This window comes from Eublepharis macularius, chromosome 7 (genome assembly GCF_028583425.1).
Source record: "Eublepharis macularius isolate TG4126 chromosome 7, MPM_Emac_v1.0, whole genome shotgun sequence".
Taxonomy (NCBI): Eukaryota; Metazoa; Chordata; class Lepidosauria; order Squamata; family Eublepharidae; genus Eublepharis; species Eublepharis macularius.
The window spans coordinates 46,901,740-46,927,463 of record NC_072796.1 but is presented as its reverse complement, the minus strand read 5'-3'; the positions used below and the strand labels follow the sequence as shown (position 1 = coordinate 46,927,463).

The following is a 25,724-nucleotide window of genomic DNA, read 5'->3' as shown; positions in this document are numbered from 1 at the left end:
CCCCTATCCACTGTTGATCTCCATTATTCTCTATGGGGAAAATGGGGGTGCCCTAGGTGGCTGGGGGTGGCATTTTGCAAGCAAAATGCACCAAACCAGCAGGGGACCCTCTGTTACCCCTACTCTCATGACCATCCAAGTTTCAGGGAGATTGGACTTCAGGGGGCCATTGGATGGGGCACCTTCTTTGGTGGGCCATAACATGGCCCCCCGAAGTACAATCTCCCAGAAACTTGGGTGGTTGTGAGAGTAGGGTTAGCAGAGGGTCCCCTGCAGGTCTGGTACATTTTGTTTGCAAGATGCCATCCCCAGCCACCTAGGAACTCTCCCCAATTTTCCCAAAAGGGAATAATGGAGATCAGCGCTTTGGGGGGTCATAACATGGCTCCACGAAGTCCAATCTCCCTGAAACTTGAGTGGTTGTGAGAGGAAGGTTAGCAAAGGGTTCCCTGAAAATTTGGAATTATTTGGTAAGAAAATGCCCCCAGGTCCCCAGATAGCCAGGAATGGCATTTCCCATTGAAAACACTGGCTGAATCTTACCTAATAATCCCAAAGCAGTTAAAATACTCAAATTTTTTTCCCTCTTCAGTAAACCCGAAGCAGGAAACCTGAATCTTTTTTTGGTGCACACCCCTAGCTTGAAGCCATGTTGTTGCATGTAACATCATGTATGCAATGAACAAGCATATACCATTCAAAGACAAACAAGAAGCTAATGAGATGTCTGTAAACTAAAAACTAGTTTTATCTACCAATTTTCAAAAATCTGAAGGAAAGATAGGCTCAAACCCTGACCTTAAAAAATCGACAGAGAAACTTGTGTGCACTCACAAACTGAACCTTGATGAAGTCAGAAGCTACATATTTTCATTTCTTCCATTGATAAAGCTAAATAATGTTAAAAAGGAAACATAAAAATCCTTCAGAGAGACATAAATTATATCAGAACGGAAGATTAATTTTCCAATAATACCATTATCCTGGGCTAGGCTTTGCCTGCAAGGTCTACTTGCAAGACCTTGGAACTGAACTACCCTACTTTCATTTGCAGCGGAGCCACAATCTCATAAAGCACTGTGTTTTAATCTCTAGTTATTATAGATTACAGGAACTTGGTTAAATAACAGCAAAGTGTTCTGAAAAGTGGTGTCTGCATTTTGTAAGTCCCCCAACCTTTTTGCAAACTAATCATCTAAAAGCATTGCAAAGTTTTCATTGCCTCATAATAGCTAGACTTGTGTTATAAAGACTCTTCTTCACAAACTAAACTTGAATAACGAATAAAAATGTTTAGGGACTCTAGAATGAAGAATTCGATCAGAACATATAATCCCAGATCACAGTACACGGCAAGAGGAGGAAGCTGAACCATGTAAGTGGGAAAGTTGGCAAGGTCTCAAAAAAGAACAGCGACACGCCTGGATGTCTGCAGATACTGGAAATGAGTATGAACTGCAACATCCCCGCAGCCCAGCTAAGCCGGAAGTGCAACCAAAATGGTAAGCAAAGCAATAACACTATACACTTGTTACTTTTCAGAGAAAAATTCCAGCCCTAGGTGTTTTCATGTTGGGAAGAAAGGAACCAATGAATCAGGCTGATTTTTACTTATTTGAGCATGGCAACTCTCTGATAAACTAATCTGTCCTCAAAAAGAATGGTTTCTTTTTTAATCTGGTGGCCAATAAAGTCCAATTTACTCATTCCTTCCTCCTGGTAGCGAGGCCAAAAGGAGTGTACATATGCTTGAGAAACATTTTGTGCTGAAAATTTTCTCTAATTGTTAATGAATGAATAAACCAGAGTCTTGATTGTAGAACAGAATCCTGTTCAAGATAGAGAGTTGGTCTGCTCAAGCCCCTTGTAGTTTGTCCTGGAGAGGAGGTTATGGTTGAGAGACATGCTCCAAGCAGTGTGCATCTCCAAGACCTAATCCCCTCTCCCTGTGCATGATGCTACAGGCCATTAAGGCTTCAGATTCCTTTGGGTGTTATTAAGACTGGTGGAACTACTTTCCCTCAGATCACCATACCAAGGACTCTTTGTACTGGGAAAGAGGCAGAGCTCTTAACAGCTAAGAGTAACCCAGAAGTGCTTTGCAGAAACATTATCAGGACATATACACAATGGGTGAATCCATCCAAGAGGAGGGGGTCCCCTTTGACCACCAAAACCGCTATACTGGGGATCATGGGACTTGACTGGATCAAAGCAATGTCAGACGTTTGCTTTCAGTTGTAGAGCACTAGTTGAGGTCACAGCAGGCCAATTATTTCACTATCATGTGAAGGTATAAAAATCTCTTAAGCTTCGTAAAAAGTACTGCTCCAGAAATAAAGAATTCTAATTTAAAACATGCAGTCTGTGTTTCTAACATCCTGCTGCTACTGTCTGACACAGAATTAAATTACCATGCTAAGTATATCTGATCAGCACCTTCTAGAGGCACCAAAAAAATAGCAAAATTTCTTGGAAGGCATTCAAAATTGTATAAAGCTAAAGTAAGATTTTCTAAGTCTTCTAAGTGTTACCTATGAGAAATCCAGCATTTGCTTAGGCTACTACAAGTCTTAAATAAACAAAATAGTTCAGTCATCAGATCACTGTGTATCTGTGAGGAAGGGATGATACCTTTAAAATGCCAATACAGAGAAAGAAGTGACCTGGACAGGAGAAGGGAATGTTGGCAATACAAAAAATTTATTTGCTTACAATATGTAACAGTCATGCATTTATACTTGTGGCCCATTAAAAAAAAGTATAAGCCTCAATGCTAAATTACTACTTCAATAGAAGATAACATCTAAGAGATCTATATTCATAGTTGTTTGCTTATGTTCTTGCATTTTTACTGAGAAATTAGATTTTTTTGGTTCCCACCTCAGTAAACATAGTAACAAAATATTGACAATTACAGCTACACTGAATGATGGTTATTGTTGCTAGTCTTTATTTCACACTGGATGTAAATGTGGCATCCTTTCATCTGTATCACACGTGTGGTTCTTCTTTTGAACGTACCTCCAGATGCTCCAAAATATAGGGCGGGTTTGTCATGCCAAGTCTTAGCATCGCTCCCTCAGGGATCACTTCAACCAGTTTCCATAAGAGAGTAGGGAGGTCTGTGCCAATGTCTCTTCCATAAGCTCCCGTGTCTTCACTGGTCAGCCATATCTCACATACCCCTTCTGTCAATGAAAGAGAGAAAGAGGGAGATAATTAACAAATCTGCTTTTGAGCTAGTTATTTTATCATACAGCTGCTCACTCCTCTTTTAATGCAGTATTGCATAAGCCTAACTATTATGCAGGCAGACTGAGTATTCAACTACAGAGAAAGACAGCCATGTCCCTTAGGTAGTAGTGGGTTACTGAGTTCATTTTATGAGCACCAGAGTGTTACAACAATTCTGTAAATTATTACTGTGGGGTGATTAACATTCACCGTCAGTGACTAATGCAAGATGCCTTTTTAATGCAACTCAGACAGAGGCAAGAGACTGCACTCCCATCTCTAAGGCTATCTGGCTTATTAAACACTATGAGCAATGCTGCTCAAGCAAGTAGTAATAAAGCCATGGCCAAACTGCTAACAGTTAGCTGACTAATTGCCTAGTTAGCAGCCTGTAAAAAGACCAAGTAAGTGAGAGCTAAAACAAGCCAACTGCAGCTGACTATGCTATCATTTAGAGCAAAGCCACTGTTACAAACTGTAGCCTGTAAAAATGGTATTAACAAGGCTATATTAAAATTGTCGCATTTATAGAGAGACAATCAATGCAGCATGGACATATTCTCCCACTGAGACATTGTGCTTCTGACCAGTTAATACTTGTGAATTAGTAAGGCTGCAGAAAATAGTAACATTTCATTTGCAATTTAAAAGAATGCTGGTCTTGAGTATGTAAAGTTGGTAACATCTTTAGAAATGAACATGGGGACGGACACCAATCTATGTCTGTAAACAGAAGCTCACACAGTGTTCTGTCAGTCTCCTCACAATGAAAATGTCAGTAAAATGGGACAGAGGGAGAATTTTGTTTGTGTCTACATTGAAATAGGGATTATCTTAATCCCAACCAAAACAAAGACTGAATACATGAAACTGCATTTGCTCGATATCATCACTCCTTACTTTGTATTACTTTCCCTTTATTGTCTACCCTCATAAATATATTTTTGCAGACTTCTTTTGGTTATGAAACTTAGTTAAGCAACATACACATCGGCTGCTATTTAAATTAAAAAGTACAATATTAACTTGCTTCGATTCTCTGATTCTTCTATTTGGAATGAACAGTGAAATAGTCAAATGTTAATATTACAACGGCCATGTGAGGATTTGAAACAATATGAACAAGAGAAATGGAGATTTCCAAGAGTTTCCAGCCACTTTGGCACATGAAAAGAAGCATCACAACAGAGAATATGTAATTTTTAGCCATGCAGTTTTCACCATGCCAACAAACGCTATAAAATCATATTTGCTAGTCCATCGAAATACTGAAAAAACCCTATTTTGTTCTACATCTTACTAGAATTTTTATTATTTTATATTTTCACTATTATTTACATTATTCTAGCCACTCCAGGTTGTTTACATCAGTTGGCCCTGCAGTTGTGAACTCCAAGCCAAATACAGTTTACAGCTAGTTTCTTGTTCCTTCACAAATTGTATAGGATCGAGACAGAAATATGAACAAAAAACATTTCCGAACATATAAACCAGAGAGCAAAAATGAATAAAAATAATAGTGAAAATATTTTAACATGTACTAGATATATTTTAGCAAGTTCATGTGTTATTTTTAAATCCCTCTCACAATTTCAATCAATAATTAGATGTGTACCAAAGGGGAAAAAATGCCAATTAAAGAAAACAGAAAATTCATTCCTAAAGCAATTCATATGAACAGGACATTAACCATTATTTTCCAGTTGCAAGCATTCATCAAAACAATGTTCAGTCTTCTAAAAAAAAACCCACTGTAATCTCAATTTATAAATTTTCCATCCAAATGGTTCCACATTTTTGCCCCAGAAGAGGGCTGCTGGAATGTTGCTTTGCTGTTGCCAGAGGAGAGTAAAGAAACAGTCACTATGAATAGGAATGAAAACAACATTCACATGGAGAGCAACAGCCTTCCTGAAAATCTGCATAGGTGGAGATCATTAGCCCCCTGGTGGGCTGAAAATTAAATCCAGTAAAGAGGAAGCAGCTGTAACAGTAAATTAGCAACAACAGGAATAACTTGTCTCTGCTGCTGCACCGTAAGGGCGTTAAAGAAAAGGGAATGCTGATTATTCAAACAGGCACAAATGCTTACCTCTAAACAGACTATGCTTGCCCTTTCTTCATATCCCAAAAACTGTTAGCCTGGATAGGTTACATGGAACTCAACAAACAGCATTGTCTCTACAGTACAGATTCTAACAGGAGGTATGTGGGATGATTTAAGCAAAGGTAAGATGGGACATTTTACTGCATCCAAGGAGAAGCAGAAATATATTCACAAGGTATGCTGCTGGTTTAAAAGTTCTTAACTTTGGCAAGGTAGCTTGTTGCAGGAAAAAACAAAAAAGGAATCCTGAAATACCTTAAAGCCTCTTCGTCTGTAGCCTATAAAAGCTTATACTTAGTTTTTAAGGGTACCACAATAATTTCTTTTAAAAGATATATCTGGGCATTGGATTGTATCCTATGGCTGCTCAACATAATGTGAAGCCTTTCTCCAGTACAGGGTGGCAAAATACATCCCAATACCTACAAAATGGACCAAGAACTAGAGTGGTGTATGATGAATCAGAAAGTGAGAAAATCCCAACTGGGCTCTGAAGCTCAGTGGGTGACCATGCACCAGTGGCACTGCCTCAGCCTACCTAAAATGGAGGCGAGGAGAACCCAGGTATGTCATTCCCAAGTCCTTGGAGGAAAGTTAGGATAAAAACATGCTGATATTTACGAGATTTACTTCCAGGTAATTACGCTTGGCACTTTATATTATTTGCTGCCATTAAGAACGTAAGAAGAGTTGTGCTGGATCAGTCCGGCAGTCTATCGAGTCCAGCACCCTGTCTTACACAGTGGCCAGCCAGTTACTGCAGAAGACCAACAGTAGGGCGCAGAGGCCAAGGCTTCCCCCTGATGTTGCCTCCTGGCACTAGTATTCAGAGATTCACTGCCTCCGAATGCAGAAGTTCCCTTTAGTCCCCATGGCCAATAGTCAGCGAGAGACCTTTCCTCCATCAATCTGTTTAATCCCCTTTTAAAGCTGTCTGCGCCTGTGGCTGTCACTACATTCTGTGGCAGCAAATTCCGTATTTTAACCACTAGTTGTCTAAATAAATATTTCTTTTTGTCTGTCCTGAATCTACTAAGCATCAGCTTCATTAGGTGCCTTCAAGTTCTAAGTTCTGGGAGAGGGAGAAAAAGTTCTCTCTATCCATTCCCTCTACTCTGTGCATAATATAAACCTCTATCACGCCTTCCCTTAGTCATCTCTTTTCTAAACTGAAAAGTCCCAGGCTCTTCAGCCTTCCCTTCCCTTCATCTTCTTGTTTCCCCTCTTCTGTACCTTCTTCAACACTGCTAAATACCCTTGACCATAACTGCACACAGTACTCCAAATGAGACTGCACCATAGATCTAGTAGAATATTGGACATTTTCCAGTCCCTTTCCCCAGCAAAGAGTTTACTTTTTCCACTGCTCTGGCAAACTGGGTTGGTGTTTTCCATTTCATTGAGCTATCCACTATGACCCCAAGGTCTCTCTCACTCCCTTTCCCTCTCAGTCTCAGCCCTCATTAGCCTACACATGAAGCTGGAATATTTTGTTCCAATATGCATCACCTTAAACTTACGCTGAACTTCGTTGAACTGCACCATCTTATGCAGAATATGATGCATCATAAAATCAATGGACTGTATACAGGATTGAGCTGTTAGACTTAAAGCAAACAAACAAAAAGCAGAAATCTCATGTTAAGTAGCTGCCTGCTACTGATAAAGGTCTTGTTTCTTTCCTTAATATATCAAAGAAAGGCACTAATCTCCTCACTTTCTGGAACTTTTAAAGCCATTTCCCTGTGTTAAAAATTTGCCTTGGAGAGTATGGTATATATTAGGAGACCCCAAATCAGAGTAAAAATTATATTGTAGTGAACCCTGGAACATGAATGGTTTTAGAATATAGAAAGCTTATTATTGTATGCATTCAGAAAATATCTTACATTTCACACAAGGACTTTTATTGGCTAACTAGCATGGTCTACAATGAAATGATTTTGCAGACAGGTCTAAATCTAGATTAGATTCCAAACAGACTAAAATTTCACAAGCGACAGTTTACTGCTCTTTTAACCCCTTTGCAGAAAAAGAATGGTGAACATTTTTTAAGGAGTAAATAACCCAGAAAAGGAGGCTCGACATATGCACCTTAGTATCACCATGTAAAATAAACTGGAAACAAAACAAGCAGAAATGTTCAGGAGGGCATTTTTATAAAGGGATTAGAACTGTAGTATAATGGAACAGTTCCGAAGGGCACTTTTATAAGGGATTATTTAGGACTACAGTATGTTGCAATCTTTAGTGTATATATCATCTTGTTTTAGTGCATTGTCTCCTACCGCTGTAATCTAATTTCTGCATCATGTAGGGTAGACAGTTTTTTAAAGTTTTCATTGTCTTCTAAATCTGTAATCCTAGTCCTGTTACATTGTTTGTTCTATGTTTTATGCTGTCTGATTCCATTTGGAAACCCACCTCCAGAGTTCTCAGAGAGAAAGATGGCTGTAAATAAATTACAATGGTAGATGCATGAAGAGTATGTGGTGGGTAAAATGTTTTATTTTCTGCTGTTAATAGTGAGGTTCTCCCCTCTTCCACTGTGATCATACTTTATGTCTATTATTTATTTGTAAATACATATTCTCCCATAGTTTGTAAACTTGTAACATTGTTAATATCTTTCACTGGATCAAATTTTATAGTAGCATCTGTATGAAATCTTCAGTCTCACAGAACTATTCACTAGAGAGTGCCCCAAGTCAGGAGGCATTCTGTACAGCTGAAACATATGCATAAAAGCATTGTACCACCAAAAATTGATGTAAAGATACACAATGGATTTAATTTTGCTCTTCATTAACCTCAGTCCTGCAAGACTTAAGATCTGAAATATGACATGATCTGCAATATGGGATATAATCTCTCACAGGCTGTGTACTTAAGATCATAGTATGGAACGGTTACCTCTAACTTCTACCTACCACGGCAAACTCCGCCAAAGTGGCTAACGGTTTTTTTTTTTCCTAGCTCCCTTTGAATGTACATCTCTTCTGTGTCTATCTCTGACCCATCACTGTTTACCAGGCCACATCCCTGAGGCAACTCCTGACTCCTATTCTCCATCCTTTGCCCCAAGTAGCCCTATTCCCGGCTGTGAAATGTTGCAGGGTGTGCTCTTTGGAAGTCCGCATTTACTGCAAATATCTATTGATGTTTGTCTCACTGAACTTTTCCAGGCAAATGAGGAGAGGTGATCTTGGAGTGATGCTGGGTCTCTCAGGATGTGAAGAACTGTCAGTATAAAATACTGGCCTGAAAAGCATGCTCAGAAGCAACTAACAAAATCAAATCATACAAAGTCATGACATTTCATTACTTTATATAATGACATATTTTTAAAGCTTTACCATACCAGCTTTTTATTAATAAGGGACCCACAAGGACTTGCAGGAGAGGGGAAATCCTATCTACTGCTACTGTATCCTACTTCCTTCCCACGCCCTTCTTGTGGTGACCTTCTGCCTATCATTGCCATTGCTGCCACCTTCTCTCTCTTTCTCCCCTCATCCAGGACCAATTTTTTGTTGTTTTAAATGCTGAGTCTTAGGAGTTGCTAGAAAACCCAGTAATAACTACCTGTGATTTAGCGAGATTTGGGCGGGCATTTCCCCTTGATACTATAGTGTGCACACCTGTGTGCATATTGTTCCTCTATTTTTCAGGGCACTTAATAACTCCGATTTTGGTTAATTTGTTGGGATTTTTCTGGGTTTTCTCTAGATTTGTAGAAGCATCTTCCCCTTTCATACCTCTCCCCGTTGTGTGGATTTTAAAATTTAAATCTAGTCATAAGTTCAAAATTAGATTTACTTTAATGTATTTCTTACCCTGTTTTTCTCCCTGATAGGGACCCAAAGTGGATTATTTACAAAAATGAATATAATTTAAATAAATGAACAATTTAAGCAGAATACAATTTAGATAAGCAGGAATCCCCCCCTCCCCAAAAGTACACTAAACAACATCTTGGTTTGGCCTTGGACTTGCTGGGCAAATTGGTCAAGAGCTCTTTGGCTCACACTTGTTACTATCCCCATGTTTTATGCGCCTGCAACAGGAAGGAAACAGAGGCTCAGCCTATACCTTAAACAGCAGGCAGCCATCTTCCCATCTTCTCTTTTCATCACTTTTGGGGACATGGGTGGGCATCAATACTATAAGGGTCTATTTGTGCAAGAAGTTATCTTTAAAAATACTTTTACGTCCATTAACCTTTTTCTTTCCTAATCTACAGGTACAATTTTGGTACAATCTTTATGTCCCAGACTTTACTGAGTCACTGTCTCTTTAAGGGCTTTTAGGGGCATTTCCAGTGTTGCATGCCTGACTGATATTTGTATGTATGAATGCCTCAATAGATCCTTTAAATGTAGGCTGGATATTTTTTGCCTAATTTAGCAGCATTTGAACTCTTTGCAGCAGTTCAAGGTATTTTTAAATGCTTTTCCTATTACTTTGCAAAACACTGGCATTACAAGGCATTCCCATCAAAGGCAGCATCTACCCACATAATTTCCCTCAGAGCAGGCTATAGTATTATATATCAGCAGCTTAATTATTTGAATTGTACAATTTCTTATGTTTGCACAGTCTGAAATATTAGAACTGTTCCCCTGTATCTTCCATTAGTCATCTGTACCTGCTTTTCATCTTCCCAGAGAAGTTCTTCCTGGAATTTGTGCAGTATTAGGTGACTACTGCATGGCATACTTGTGACACGATGCCTTTTGATTTTGCATAATTCTTGTATAACATGCTCAAATGGTGTTGAAGGCTATGATAAGCATTTCTGCACAGACTGCAACCAAGGACTGGTCTAAACAATAAGCTTGCCATGGCTTCGTGTGGTTATGTGATATCTGGCAATACCAATGTGCACTATGTGGTGTAAAAGATTATTATTAAAAAAAACTTTTGCTCAGAGCTCTGCAGGTTTCTTATCCCATAAGTCACTGCAAACTTTCTAAAGGAAGCTGTATGTCAGTACTTAAAAAGAAGAACATGGACACAGATGGCTAGATAGTCTCAGTTCTTTCAGGTGGTTTGAAATTAGAACTTTATGGCCAACTGAAATTGAAAACCTTCTTCCCCAGGAGTATATGATGCAAATGTTCAGAATGCCATTGGTCTAAAAGATTGTAAGTTACAAAATCAACATGTTAAAGGTGGTAAGTTATGAAATCAACATGTCAAATGCACGTTAAGTGTTATATATAGACAAATACATCATGTAAAAACTGAAACATCCCTCTGATTTCTGCGTCATCTAGAATAACCCTGAGTTCTTCCCTTTTTTAGAACTCATGGAACATTGTAAGTTAAGAAATAGATAACTGAACACTGCAAGAATTAAATGGTCACTGAGCATGGGACTTTTATTAAATTTTTATCAATTAATTAATGCTTGCTATTAGTAGTCTAATTATAGTTCTTGTAAATAGACTGGAAGTGACCACATCTTCAAAGCACACAACTAATCTGTGAAACTGCAATTGCAGTGACTAAAAAATACTGGAAAATATTCCTTCTGTCCTTTCTTTGACCAAGTGAATTGGGAATGGTTTCTACTGCAGCAAATTTCATCATATGATTCCACCATGGGGGAAACCAAGCTTTGACCTTACCCACATATTCTTATCAGTAATTGCCTGACTTCTCTGTTATTCCTTTTCCAGCAGAGAACTTGCCTTGGCAGCCTGCCATGTGCCCAGAACACAGAAATCTTGCCTTCCATACAACATACATTTTAAAAAAGAGTATGTGCCAGAGGTAAGTCTAATATTAAAGTTTTTTTTGTCAGAAATTGCCTGCAGACTCAAGGACAATTATTCTGAAGCTGCCATTCCTGCTCATATCCTCAGAAATCATCAGTGGCTAAACATTTTTGTTAAAGCCAGATACCAACAGAAAGCCTTATGAAATCAAATCCAACTTATAAGAGCTCACTGTTAAGGCTAATCTTGCTCAGCCTAAATTCTTTGGTTTTCAATTAACTGCATGTCTCTAAGCTGAAGTGAAATCATTAGAGAAACTCCTATCTTATGGATTAAGCAAAACTTGGCAAGGAACCTGAAACTTGTACTTTTTCAAAAGCAGAACCGTGCTGTTAAAGTAGTGATCTGATCATGAAAGAGACAGCAGGTTCTCTGGATGGAGGAAAGGATGAAGCACAGATTGGGGTGTGTGTGTGCGTGTTCAATTTATTACTGCCTTTATCATTTAATTGGTCTCAGGCAGTTTCTTAGAACCAAAATCCCCATATATCAGTTGGAGGAGAAAACAAATTTGTGATCATTTGCTCATATACCTATGGTGGTTACATTATATACAGCCATATAATATACAAGATTTATAATTCCTCCTGTTCGTACGTAGGACCAGTATGGACAACATACTTTTCTAGTTTTGATTCTGAACTGTATTTCTTGCTCTTGTAATTTATTTAGTACTATGCCTTAATACTTCATACTAAGTTCTTTAAAAAGATTCTAGAAGTACTGAGCTTTCTCTTCCTCAATCACATTATGAACTTTCAGCTTTACAATAGGGACCACGTTCCCCCCAGCCTGAAAACTGGGATCATTCCAAGCTTGCAATCTGGAGATTTGAAATGGCTTCTCCCTTGAAAAGAGATGGACAGATTAACGCATCTCCAGATGGGATTTCATCAGCTCCACCCTGATTCAAATTTAAAATCTTTAATTGTAAACCCAGAATGACCAACTTTTGGTTTGGCAATTTATGGAACATGAGTAAGAAAACGAATGGAATTTGTTGCACTGAAGATGGTAATCTTACAGGGATTAAAATCCCTGCAAGGATTAAGACTTTTCGTTAGAGGTAGGGCAATCTGTTAGAGGCAGAGAAGTAACGCCAAGTGATAAAGTAGAATTCTAGACGAGATTCTTAAGAAGAGCGCCAAGATGAAGGCAGAGGAAACAGGGAGAGGATGGGGAGAGTTGGGATTCGGTCAAAAGAAAGGAAGATGTATCAAATGCAGATAAAACACTTGAACAGGAACACCAAGAAAATTATTTTGTTTGCAAAGAATTATTTGGTTTTTTAAAAAAATCTTACCTTTACTCATAGACTGAAAAATTGGTTAAAACATATAAAAGGTCAAAATATGCATTATTATCTATGACTTGGAGATTAACCATAAAGGAAAGGGTGTTTTAAATATAGACAGAGCTCTTTTTAAAAGCACACTATATATATTTTTTTCATTTTTGCAGCAGATAGGCCTGTGCAATCATGAAATGCTAAATGGAGCATAACCAGTTCCTTTCCTCTTACAATGCAAACCTTTGTATTTGCTTATAAAAGAGGTTATTCTACCCCTATAGGGACTTCTGCTTTTGTGGCCTAACAGAGTATAAGCTAACAGCCCTGACACACAGTTTGCAGTTACATAGCTTCAGCAGGGGGCAGAGAGGGGGAGGAGAGAGAGGAAAAAGAAAAACCCATCTTACAGAAAACAGTAGGATGGCTACACTTTTCTAAAAAGAGCAGACCTTAAAGGAAACCAAGAGAGACAGACAGGTCTTCGTTGTTGTTTTAACCAGTATGTAGTTCCTTATGTGTACTTTCTCTTTTTTTAAGGCTCAGTGATGTCATGCCATAATGATTGATTGCGTTCTTTGACCATTTGAAGGCTACAGAGAAAGCAGAGCAGTGGATGAGAAAACACATCAATGTTTCAAATGGAGTGGAGATGTAGGGGAGAGGGTTTATGGCTCTTTATGCTCACATATGTGAGCATGTACAGGTAGGTTAAAAATGCTGTCATAGTGCAATATGATGAATTCCTCTTTCGATTCATACATACAGATTAGCCAGCATGATTGTAACAGTGGCCAAATATTACATCTTGGTGTAAAAAAGTCAGGCTCCGAAATCCCTTAGTATCTATGTAAATGAGGTCATTGTTACTTTTCACAGATGATATTTACAGGGATTAAAATTTCATAAGCACAAAACATTATAGTGGCAGATGGCTAAATATTTATTTTATTTAAAACATTGTAATGCTGCCTTTCCACCCAAATAAGGTTTCTAAGGTGGCAAACTTTTGAACATTAAAAGAACACTTAAAGTAATAAAAAAATTCAATGTAACATATAAACACAAAGACACAATGCCAAAACCGTGGAGGAAGGCTAATAATAGTTACTGAGATATGCCAAACAAAATATCTTCACCTGCTGGCAGAAAATACCAATAAAGGAAAAAGGATTAATCTCCCTGTGCGAGTTGGAGTTCTCCCTCTCAGTTCCTTCCCTTTCTTGCCCAACATGCCCAATTTTCTCCAGGGGAACTGATCTCTATAGCTTGGAGATTAGTTGTTATTCCTGGAGATCTCCAGCTACCACCTGGAGACTGGTAACCCATTGGACTGTTGGGAGAGGAGCCTGGTGCAGATACTGGCTCAAGCTGCCCCCTGTTGTCCCCACCTGCTGGCTTATGGCTTTTATAGACGAGTGCCAGATCCTGGCTGGAGGAGCCTATAAGACTTCATCTCTAAAACTGCTATACTTGTACAGCAACTTGTCCTCCTCAACTCATCATTACCTGTAAAAAAAGGCAGTAAAGCTGAAAGAGGTCTTTCAGTGTAAACATATGCTTGTGCTTGACCCCTTAGGAATTTTTGTGTCTTTTTGGGTGTACAAAGGGCTAGTTTTCATTAAGGGATTTCTGTGTGTTTGTTACATACAAGTGCAATTGCATTCTTAGAAAAAAGGTAGGAGAAACTGCTTCAAAACTAGCCCTGTTATGTTCGAAAGCTAAAGAATATACCTTTAAGATGGACAGTTCTAGTTTGGAAATGTGCTTTTTGGTCTGTGGCAGCACATGGACGTGTTCTTTTTCTGGGATCCTGAAATCTTGGGGATGCAGAAAAGAACACATCTGAGATGCTTAAAAAATTCCCTGAGGTCCACAGTCTCCATGGACATAGAAGAGGGGAGATATCACAAAACATAAACCTCATAGATATCTCATCATTCTTTGCACAGACGCTGGTTCAATCTATGACCAAATTCAATTGTGAAATCCATCTTAATTAGATTTTGTGATTATTCTTAAAAGGTGTATTTGGGGTACATCATCCATGACCTGTTCTGTTTATCAAGTCACTCTCTGCCTTCTGATGTGTGTGTATGCGCCGTCAAGTGACAATCAACTTATGGTGACCTCAGTAAGGGGCTGTCAAGGCAAGTGAGAAGCAGAAATAGTTTGCCAGTGCCTTCCTCTGCAGTCTTCCTTGGTGGTCACCCATCCAAATATTAATCCTGCTTAGCTTCCAAGATCTGATGAGATCAGGTTATACCATGCCACCCCTGCTCTCTGATACAATCTTTTAAATAGTCCACTTAAGGGTGTCCAGGTACAGCTACTTTGGAACTGTTCCCAGGGTACTGCTTCTGCTTGTTCACTGAATCTACCAAGTTGTTACTGCTCTTACTACAAAGATAGCAAACAGAGGATATATGCCCCACTCTCATTTGGCAAACACCCTCAAATCTGAATGACTGGTAGTGCCCAGATGTGGTGTTGGTAGTAGTTCTCAATACTGAGCCTAAGGAAGTGTTAGCACAACAATATAAACAGGTATCTTTCAACATAGCACTTGAACCAGTAAACTCTTCTCTATAAAAAAAGGCCAAACTGAATTTTGTTACAAATCAAAAGATTCACTCTTTGCAGATTTAGGATTGGATGCTCTCTCTCTTTTCTTGGGGACTGGGAAAGTAGATCGTGTTCCTACGTTAGACAAAGAGCAATGCACACTGGAAATCTGGTACTAACCTATAAAGCCCTAAGCGGACCAGAACCAGCATATCTGTGGGACTGCCTCTCCCTACATATGCCCCAAAGGACACTTCAATCAGCAGAAAAACAACTACTGGTGGTCCCTGGCCCCAGGGAGACCCGCCTGGCCTTGACCAGAGCCAGGGCCTTTTTGGTCTTGGCCCTGACCTTGTGGAACTTTCTGTCCATCAAAACCAGAGCCAGGCAGGATTTGTTGTCCTTTCGTCAGGTAGGGTTGCCAGCTCCAAGCTGGGAAATTCCTGGAGATCTGGGGGGTGAAACCTGGAGAAACTTGGAGAAAGTGGGGTTTGGGGAGGGAAAGGACCTTGGCATGGCATAATTCCATGGAGTCCATCCCCAAAAGTAGCCATTTTCACCAGGTGAACTGATCTCTGTGGCCTGGAGACCAGTTGTAATTCCAGGAGATCTCCAGCCACTACCTGGAGGCTGACAACCCTATCGTTGGGCCTGTTGACAGAGATGTTCTGCCAGGCATATGGCTGAGGCTGGGCTAGGCCTCTGCCGGCCATGTGGGGGGGAGGGCATAAATGAATGTTTTAACCCTCCCATCAGATGTTCCACCACCACCCTGCTTTTTTAACAGCTTAATAGCACCTGAAAACTATAGCAATGGTTGTTGCTATCCTGGTATTTATTTATTACTTTTGTTATAACTGCTTACAATCTTATAATGTTTTTATATTGTTTTATGGCTAACTTGTATATTTATTGCTATATTGTGTTTTAAATGATGTAATCCGTCCTGAGCCCACTTCCGGGGAGGGCAGAATAGAAATGAAATAAATAAATAAGTGTGGAAGTAGTATGCCCACTTCTAGAACTGGTGGCAGAAAGTGCTGTCACAGCTGACTTATGGTGACCCCTACAGAGGTTTTCAAGGCAAAGAGACTAACCGAAGTGGTTTACCATTGCTTGCCTCTCTATAACAACCCTGATCTTCTTTGGAGGCCTCCCATCCAATTACTAATCAAGGCCAAACCTGCTTAATTTCTAAGATCAGGCTTGAAAATCCCAGAAGGGGTCGCCAGAAGTCAGCTATGACTTGAAAGCACTTTTCACCAAATTTAGTACAGGTACTTAGAATATTAGAAGATTTTACATAGCCTTTCTATTCTGATTTTGCTCCAATAGTATTTTGGCATCCAGATTTGTATTATTTATATTTGTAAACAAAAGTCTCCCATAAGACACTAACGAAGAAATGTTACATCAGTGCTTTCAAAAAGGGGTTAGTTTTATTGAATTTAAGGGTTTAAGATATGCCTTTTCATCTGAGACGAGACTACAAGGTAGTTAATAAGTCCCTACAATCAAAAGTAAAATTATGATACACCTTATACAACTTTAGACTCAGAGCAATTTACCAGCAATTATTTCAACTACAGTTTTAATAGTGAAGCAATTTTAATAGTAAAGGAGGATATGTGCTGATAATTTAAAGAGCTTTTAATCAGATTACTGAGTACTAATTCAGTATTGTTAGCAGAAATACCAAAAAGAAGCTATATACACAGCACTGTTGTACTTTAAATATCAGACACAAAGGGCCATATTTTTAAGAATTACAGGAAATATTAATGGATTCTACACACATTGCAGGATGTAGGAAAGATTAAACTATTTAGTGCTAAATAAGAGCTGGAAGCAATTTAAATAACTTGTTTTTATGGAAACAGATGTAATGGCTTTTCACATTTTTGTAATAGCTAACAGATTACCATTAGAAACATTTAATGTGAATACAGACTAATTTTTTTTCCAAAATGGGAAAAATCAATTACAGCCGAGGAAAAAAGCTGTCTGACTAGGTGCAGGAACAGACGTAGCTGGACCTGTCTTCTCTGTGCCCTCTGATGCTCATCCACCTTGATCTTAGGCCAAACCCCTCTTCTAGTTTAACAACCCATCTAATGGAAATAAAAAGATTAAATGGGGTCACTTGCAAGGCAGAACTAGTACATTTAAAGGAAACTTTAAGGGGCCTTTCCCCACATTACAGTGGAAAGACCAATGCTTGCCTTATACACCTCACACCCAAAGTTCACAATCTTGCTGCTTAAAACATACATGAGAACTCATTGCATATGAGTGTGTAGAAGAACAATTTAAGAACAGTTTATTGTACTCCTGTATAATGCTTGGTAGCGTTCAGTAAAATTCCCAAAGTGATTTACAGTACTACACTATTCTGTCAAATGTAGTCTGATATCACAGCAATACATGAGTGGATAAAGATGTGGTATACTGAATCAGACCATTTTATGCTGAGTCAAGTCACTGGTCTATCAAGGACGGTAGCATCTTCTCTGACTGGGAGCAACCCAGGCCTTTTACATCACCTGCCTAGTCCTTTTACCAGGAGGACTTTTACCTGGGACCTTCTGAATGCAAAGTAGGGCCATACTGCTGAGCCATGCCCCTGTCCATTAAATAATAATATTAACAACAATGCACAAATTTATTAATAAATCCTTTTAATTTCATCTCTCTCTTTTAACATTTTAAAAATGAATAGGAAGGTAATATATCCTGATTTTGTTTTTTTTAAAAGCCCAATCCTCAAATGGCAGACTTTAGTTAGAAGTAACAACTCCCCCTCTCCACTTTATGTGCAAATTTTTCTGAAAGTTTATTTAAAAAGTAGCATTTTCCCATTGTTTGGGAAATCCAAAATCTTCTGTAACTACAAATCTGAAATAAATTAAAACTCAGAAATATAAATTTTAGTTAAAAACAATCAAACCCTGTCCTCCTTAAAAAAAAAAACCTAAAATTTCACAGGTATTCAGTGTAGTCAACAACTCCCCCCTCCCCAAATCATTTTAGTAACAGCCACGTCATACAAATTTAGGGAATACTTTGTTCCTCTCAAAATAAAAAAGTCTAAGATCTCAGTCTTTTCCAGTGCAATTCTAAGAAGAATCACTCCAGCCCATTGCAATGGGCTTAGACTGGAGTAAACTCTTCTTAGAATTGCAATGTTCCTTTCTATACTACCTCCCAGCTGAACTATAACTGTTCCAAGCATCATCACCTTCCAAGTTTAACAGAAAGATAGTTTTAACATTCTTCCTCCTCTCCTTCATCTACTCATGAAGGAACAGCTTTCTAGGATCAAACAATTTCATGGAAAAACTGAATTGAAAATGAACTGTATAAATGTGTATGAAGAACATAAAAGCATGTGCCCCAAAACAGCAAGCGCAGACTGTGTATGTAAGCTTTTGGGTGTGCTCCTATTTGAGCATACTGTTAATACGAAAAGTGCAAAAATCCAGCAGCAAAAATGTGTGCTTCATGCTCTTGCTTAATATTCCCCACCAAACAGTTGGCCAGTTCTGTCAGTGTGGTACAGTGAATCACATATGACTGACTGGGGTCAGGAAAGCATGGACACAATTCCCGTGTCAACCACAAATACAACTCAGCAACTTTGGAAAATCAGCCTAGCTTACTCTCACAAGATTGTGGTTAGCACACCGTGGGGAAAACCCATATACGTTTCCTTGAATTTTCTGAAAGAAGGGTGGGATAACAAACAAACCACACAGCAAAAGCCATCTACAGAGAGTGGGAGGTTCTCATGCTCAGTGATGCATACAGGCTACTGCTGCTGTAAGTAACAATTACTGGACTACGGTCACAAGCTTTGAAACAGTTCCAAGTTGGGAGGGGAGAAAAAAATCTTATTAACGATTTCATTTTCTATCTATTATCTCATTATCTATCTGTTTTGGCCTTCTGCCAAGGAGGTGACATACATGGCTCTCGCTTCAGGTTTCTAACCTCCAAGTTGGGCCTGGAGTTCTCCCAGAATTGCAGCTGATCTCCAGACAGCAGAGGCCACTTCCCCTGGAAGAAATGGCAGCTTCAGAGAACAGACTCTCCGGCATCACATACTTGCTGAGTTCCCTCTCTTCCTCAAACTCCTCACTCCCCAGGTGCTGCCCTCAAAACCCAGGAAGCAGGAGTTGGCATCCCTGTTTTCCTTTTCCATATTTTATACTCCCAACAACCCTCTGCCTGTACTGAAGTAATAGTGAAAAGGCCTTTCTGAGTCTGTCAGGAAGGCCTCCACATTGCTTTAGATGGTTGTATAAGTTTGAGTTAGGGTTGCCAGCTCCAAGTTGGGAAATTCCTGGAGATCTGGGGGGTGAGACCTGGAGAAAGTGGGGTTTGGGGAGGGAAAGGACCTTGGCATGGCATAATTCCATAGAGTCCACCTCCCCCAAAGTAGCCATTTTCTCCAGGTGAACTGATCTCTGTGGCCTGGAGACCAGTTGCAATTCCGGGAGATTTCCAGCCACTAGCTGGAGGCTGGCAACCCTAGTTTGAGTGCTTTTTAGCAGGGCATTTGGCGCGTGTTTAGATAGATATTTTAAAATGTGATTGGGCTGATTTTCAGTGTGTATGTATTTAGATGTTGCTGTGAAGTTTGTGTTTTAGAAAGCGGACTACCTTGAGTCCAATTTTTGGGGACAGCTGAAAAATATCATATAGAAATACAAGCTGTGAGAAAGTGAGTGGCCCAAGGTTACTTAAGTGAGCATTCATGAGGGAATGTGGATGTGAATCCATCTTTCCTGGATCCAAGTCCGTCATCCAATGAGCTACAATGAGAATGTATTGACCCCCAAATTTTGAACACTTTTACTTAGGACTAGGCCCTATAATTTTAATGGATTCTATTTCTAAATCAGTGAAGTTAAGATCCCAGTGAATACTAGTATTTAACAAAATGTAAAGATCCACCAAATTAGGCTGGAAAAAGTACATAAGGAAAAGGGGCTGTGTCCCTGAAACTGTACCCCAAACAGTTAAATGTGGTTTGATGGCTGAGACGATAGACCCCTTAGCTTACTTAGTTACCATGGCAAACTTCCAGTATAACAGCTACAATACAATTCTCCTCTAAGCTTTTATTAAAAGCAGAAAAAAAGAAAAATGAGGTATGCTAAACTTATTCTTTATCTCTTGAAACTTCTGTAGAAAGAAAGGTTCTCATTGAGAATTACTGAAGGTATTAATTACTCTTGGGGGAATTAGGAAAAACAGCTTAAGAGGTCTTGAATTGTATCAAGTCCAACCCCATCCTGTTTAAAACAAGACATAATTAAATACACACAAAGAGGAAAGAAAATAATAGTAAAAAGGAAAAAGCAGTTTTGTCTTTGATCATCAAACCAGTTCCTGGGAAATAACATACTTTATACAGAGACAAAAATGATGAAAATCAAAAAGAGGGAGAAATACAGCTGGGAGAAAATGCAAAGAAGAGTTTAAGTTCAGGTGGAAAAGGAGTTTTTACTACTGCACAAACAACATCTTTCATTGGTAAACAGCCCAGGAATTGCTTATTCAAACTGCTGTCTCTTATTTTTTTTCCAACAAACCCTAAATCAGGTACTTCTAAAAAGGAACAGCAATAGTTGGCATCTAATTGTGTGTGAGTTAAAAGTGCATCCTTGTGAGCAAGGGAAGGACCATGATTGCTGAATTTCCCTACCATAAGAATTCCCTTCGCATATCTACCTGAAGAAGTGAGCTATGACTCACAAAAGCTCATACTGAAATAAATGTGAGTCACCGGATTCTTATTTCGCTACATCAGAGTAACGTGGCTATCCCTTTGTATTTACCATCTGCTGCTTCTCAAACGTCATCAAATGCTGCCCCAGAGAATTTCCAACCTTTAGAAACATTGGCTGGTGGGATACAAGGACCAATTTAGATCTTAACCAATGTTTTTTCCATCAAAAGTAATCACATTGCATAATACAATCTCTATTATAGATGGTACCCATTTCCAGCCATTTTGACTTGCCACATACACTAGTAAATATAAATATTAATCTTGTCATCTCCTCTCTAGTTTTTTTTTTAATTACTTGCTTTGGTGGGGGCCCTTTGGTTTGTGCTGCTCCAAGGGTTGCAGAAAGAAAGGCATCCATCTGCCCAAACTACACAACAAGGAAGAGGGTATCTTATGGCAGAGTAAATTATTTAGGAATTTTGGATGAACGTAATTTATTTAGAAACTCTGAATACTGCCTCCTCAGATGTGCTCAATGTAGATCATAACAATAAAAGAAAGGCAAGCAAGCAAACACCAAATACAAAACAATATTGATAAAAAACAGGACCAGACCAATTCAGGTCAATAACATGAATAACTCGAATCAAGTCAATAACAAACATACCTTACAAATCTTGGGGCTTAGATTGGTGAAACTATTAGCAACACCCTTAATGAATAAGGCATGTAGCTTCAACATGTACAGAGATGACTAATGACTAATCTGCATTACTGCTTTGTCCTTAATTACTTTGCTAAGAATTTTAGTCAGTAAATTCTTTAAATTGGGTTTTGAGTTTAGGCAGACTAATTGATGCAGAAATTAAAATCATTCTAGTTTATCCATACATTATATTTATGAGTTCTTTATCACTATAAGCCAGGGGTCCCCAACCTTTTTGTGCCTGTAGACACCTTTGGAATTCTGACACAGTGTAGTGAGTAAAGCTATAAAACGGCTGCCACAGCTTACCTTCAGTCACAAAGTGAAGATTCTGGCATTGTGGTGGCAGCTACTGACAAATTGACATTTAAAAAAATCTATTATTAGATTAGATTTTTAGTTCGCCCTCCCTGCCGAGCAGGCTCAGGGCAGAGCACAACATTTTAATTTACATAAAAAACACACAAAAGCAGATAAAACATCACAATAAAATTTAAAACACTACATAAAATAAAAACTTCTCCTCAAATGGCAATGGAAGTTACTTCATTTCGGACATGGCCCATACATCCATACCTATAGATATATGTAGGGTGGTGGAGAGATCTTTTCAAGTCAAGTACAGCTGGTGGGGGCCCAGCCTAGCCTCTGCCATATGCCTGGCGGAACATCTTTGTCTTACAGGCCCGGCAGAAGGATAATAAATCCTGCTGGGCCCTGGTTTCATCAGACAATCAAGCCTCCAATGGCCAATCAGAAGCCTTGATGGGCAAAAGCCCCACCTGGCCCCACTCACTTTCTAAAAACAGTTGGTGGGTAGGAGGAAAAGTGTTGGGAGGTGCCATGGTGCCCACAGGCATCTTGTTGGGGTCCCTTGCTATAAGCAAACCTGAATCATGAAAGAAATGAAATACAGAAACACTTTAAGTAAAGGAAAAATTAAGGTGAAGTGGTTTATACATGGCTACATTGGTCTACCTAAATTAGTATTGGCTACTCTGAATGGCAGGATCTTTCCAGGGTACCAGAATGAGACAGGGCATTCCCATGATTTAAAATCCTTTTGAGGATGGTTGGGAACTGAACGCAGGACCTTCTGCATAGGAAAAACACTGAGTATTGTTTGCTCTTCAAAGTTATTGTGTATTTGAGAAATAAGACAGAAGCCCAGTGGCACCTTAAGTCTAGCCATATTTATTTTCCAGTATAAGTTTTTGTGAGTAGAGATGGGCATGAACCAAAATACAAACCAAAGTTTGTGATGAACCCGGCCGGTTTGTGCTTCACGAACTAGTGGTTCGTCAGATCCCATTTCTGACGAACCACCACAAACTTTAGGGTGGTTCATTTGATTTGTTTTTTGGTTCATCACTGCAGACAGCCTGGTGCCGATCAATCAGTTTCCTAGGCAACAGGGGATGGACTTCCTACAGACCTTTTGCTGGCCCGGAAGTGACCTTCTACTGGCCCGGAAGTGATGATTTTCTGACCTGGATGTGACCTTTTCATGAACTGGTTCGTGAACTGGGGGCAGGTTTGTGAAAGTTAGTGGTTTATGAAATTTGATGAACCACATGGTTCGTTTTTTTCCTGGTTTGTGCCCATCTCTTATTTGTGAGTCTGAGTTCCCTTCATCAAATGAATGTACTTTTTAATGCAACAGTATTTGAAATGAATAATTTGATGTGAAAAAATACATGGATTATAATTTTCTTGCAAAGTTAAAAATCTCCTGACTAGGAATACTGCTGATGGATAAATAAATTCTGCATCATGGACTATAATGGCGTCAAATACCAGATCAAAAACATATGTGAAAAAATGGTTAATGAATACAGGCATCCGTTTGAGGATGCCAAAGACGGTAGAGTAAATATTTTTATATACTACAAGTCTTGGAAAGCAGGTTTCAATAATACACCCATTCTTAGAAACAATATATAGCAGTAAACATGACAATCTTTGCTAAAAAGAACAGATCTCATTTCACCCTTTAGTGACTTTTCTCAATATACTCAGTAATGGGCAAAGAAAACAAATGTACATTGATCTGTATTATAATGCAAGTGGGGATTCCATAGTAGTGGAGATTACGATGAAGCCCCTGGGGTACCATTTGGTGGAGCTTATAGGATCTTGCAATTGATCTTCAACTGCAACAGGTAACAAAACTAGTTTGTTTTTGGCAGCTTAGATCTAGACTAGGCATTTCTGCAGGTACATGGATTTCTGTTCAAGAAGTGTGATTTTCCTGCTTTCCTCTTCCTGTGGGAGCCTGAAACACCTCTTGAAATCTTGTTCTTGCAGAAGAGGGGACTTACCAACAAGATGGGTGACATTTCAGGCTACTGTGGGAGGGAAAGACAAGAAAGTTATGTTCTGTGAGAGGAAATCTTTGTGCCTACAGAAATTTTAGTGTGAATCCAACCCACTATTTATTGAAACTTTTCTTCTTTTTAAAACCAAATTACTAAGAAAAGCTACAGATGTCTGGACACTCCCGGTAACTTCCTCTGCCAGCTTTGGAGAGCATTCCCAACGAAAGTATATCCCAAGAAAATGGCAGAAAAGGTGAACAGATGGCAGAAGGAAACAGTGAGGAAGCCAAGAAGAGCTTTTGGTGCAAAGGAGAATACCATTTATGGCACTAAGAATCTGGGTGTGCTTTGAAAACCTCCAAAAACCAATTGCAGATTTTGGTGAAGGGGTCAGGGGTGACCCTCCATCTATTAAAACTCTTTCACATGTGGGCAATTCAATCATGTCAATTAATCATCTGTCTATAGCAGGAGTTCTTGCCTTCAATGCCTGCAGCACTAGCTGTGTGATCCTCCCCATTCAACTTTAATTTCTTCTTCTAGTGAGCTCCAAGCAACCTATTGTTTCAAAACCACACACTGCAAGATATGTTAACTTGAATAACAATCTTTCTAAAATCAAAGGCAAGTATATGTCTATACACAGCAGACTACACATGTCCAGGCTATCAGATAATAAGCATTTTATCTGGAAGTTTCCTATGATGCATTTAAACTCCAACTACCTTCACGCTGCCCTTATGGTGACCTCAAGCCTAGTTTTGATTAATCTCCCTTTTCCTGCCAGCAAAAAAAAAAAAATCGTTAAGCCATGTGAAGGCTTTTTATGACTCAGACTTTTTTATGCTTAACATTTATGCAGATGATCCAGGCCTTGATCAACAAGCACTCTTGGGAAGGTAGATTAAAGCAACCCTAAATGATGAAAGTAATGCAATGCTAGACTCTTCCTGTTCAATTAGTTTCTGAAACTGTAATCTGCTATAATGGCATCCTTGTTATATCCCACCTTAAAATGGACCTTTTCCTGAGCACAAAGTAGAGGCTATTATTCAGTGTTAGACCACAATGCATTTTTTCAATCCATGTTTAGAATTCAATAATGTTTGCAATTAAGTTTTACATGACATTTTCTCTAGTAGACACACATGAAAAAAACCCCTTAATGATACATCCCTTGTGCTTTTAACTTAGATACACATTCAGGAAACATCTGCACAGGATATCCCCATGTATCTAGTTCAACAATGTGGTACATAAGAATGTAACATATGAGCAGCTGTGATGGATCAGACCAACAGTCCATCTAATCCAGCATCCTGTTTCATACTGTGGCCAAACAGCTACCCCCATAAGGTCTACAGGCAGGGCAGAAAGCCAAAAGCCTCCTTCCCCTCCAAAGCTGTGCTTTGGCACTGGAATTTACAAGGGGTCCATTCCATTTAGTTATGGGATTGGATCCTGAGTAAAATTTTCCATTTATGTTAGAGTTCTTGATCAAGAGGAAATGCAAGAAAAACTTCACGGTATCTGCTTGTGCTAAGTCAAACTAACATATGCACACGTCATTTCCCATATGTGAAAGATCGTGTGCAACCAATTTTGGATACTATAATATATAGGAAGGAAAGCAGTAGGGGTGTGCACGGGGGAAAAAAATTGGGTTTCCTGTGTCGGGTTTACTCGAAGTGGGAAAATTATTTGTAATATTCCGAAAGCCAAAGCGGCAAGCCGCTTCGGCTTCATGTATTTAAATCGCTTCAGTATGCTCCGTAAAGATTCGGGGCATACCGAACTTAGAGGGGAAGCTGTCTCCCAGCCCCCAACCCCCCACTTAATCCCCCATCGTCCCCCTCCACTTACCTGGCCGTGGAGCCAGAAAAAAGACCAACTGGGTGGCAGGGAAGGTGGGAACCAGCACCTCTGCTGCCCACGCCTCCTCCTCCACTGCAGTGGCCAGCTGGGTGTCGTGTAAGGCCACAG

The 25,724-nt window shown here is 39.3% G+C and overlaps 1 protein-coding gene across 2 annotated transcripts in view; it reads right to left on the bottom strand.

Annotated features, from left to right (window-relative positions):
• Nucleotides 1-25,724, bottom strand: part of CDKAL1 (CDK5 regulatory subunit associated protein 1 like 1) — a 480,236-nt gene that overhangs the window by 168,274 nt on the left and 286,238 nt on the right. For both annotated transcript variants that reach the window (XM_054985473.1, XM_054985474.1), the window contains one exon: nt 3,025-3,191. In XM_054985473.1, coding sequence (XP_054841448.1) covers nt 3,025-3,191 — 167 coding nt within the window. The remainder of the gene's footprint in view (nt 1-3,024; nt 3,192-25,724) is intronic.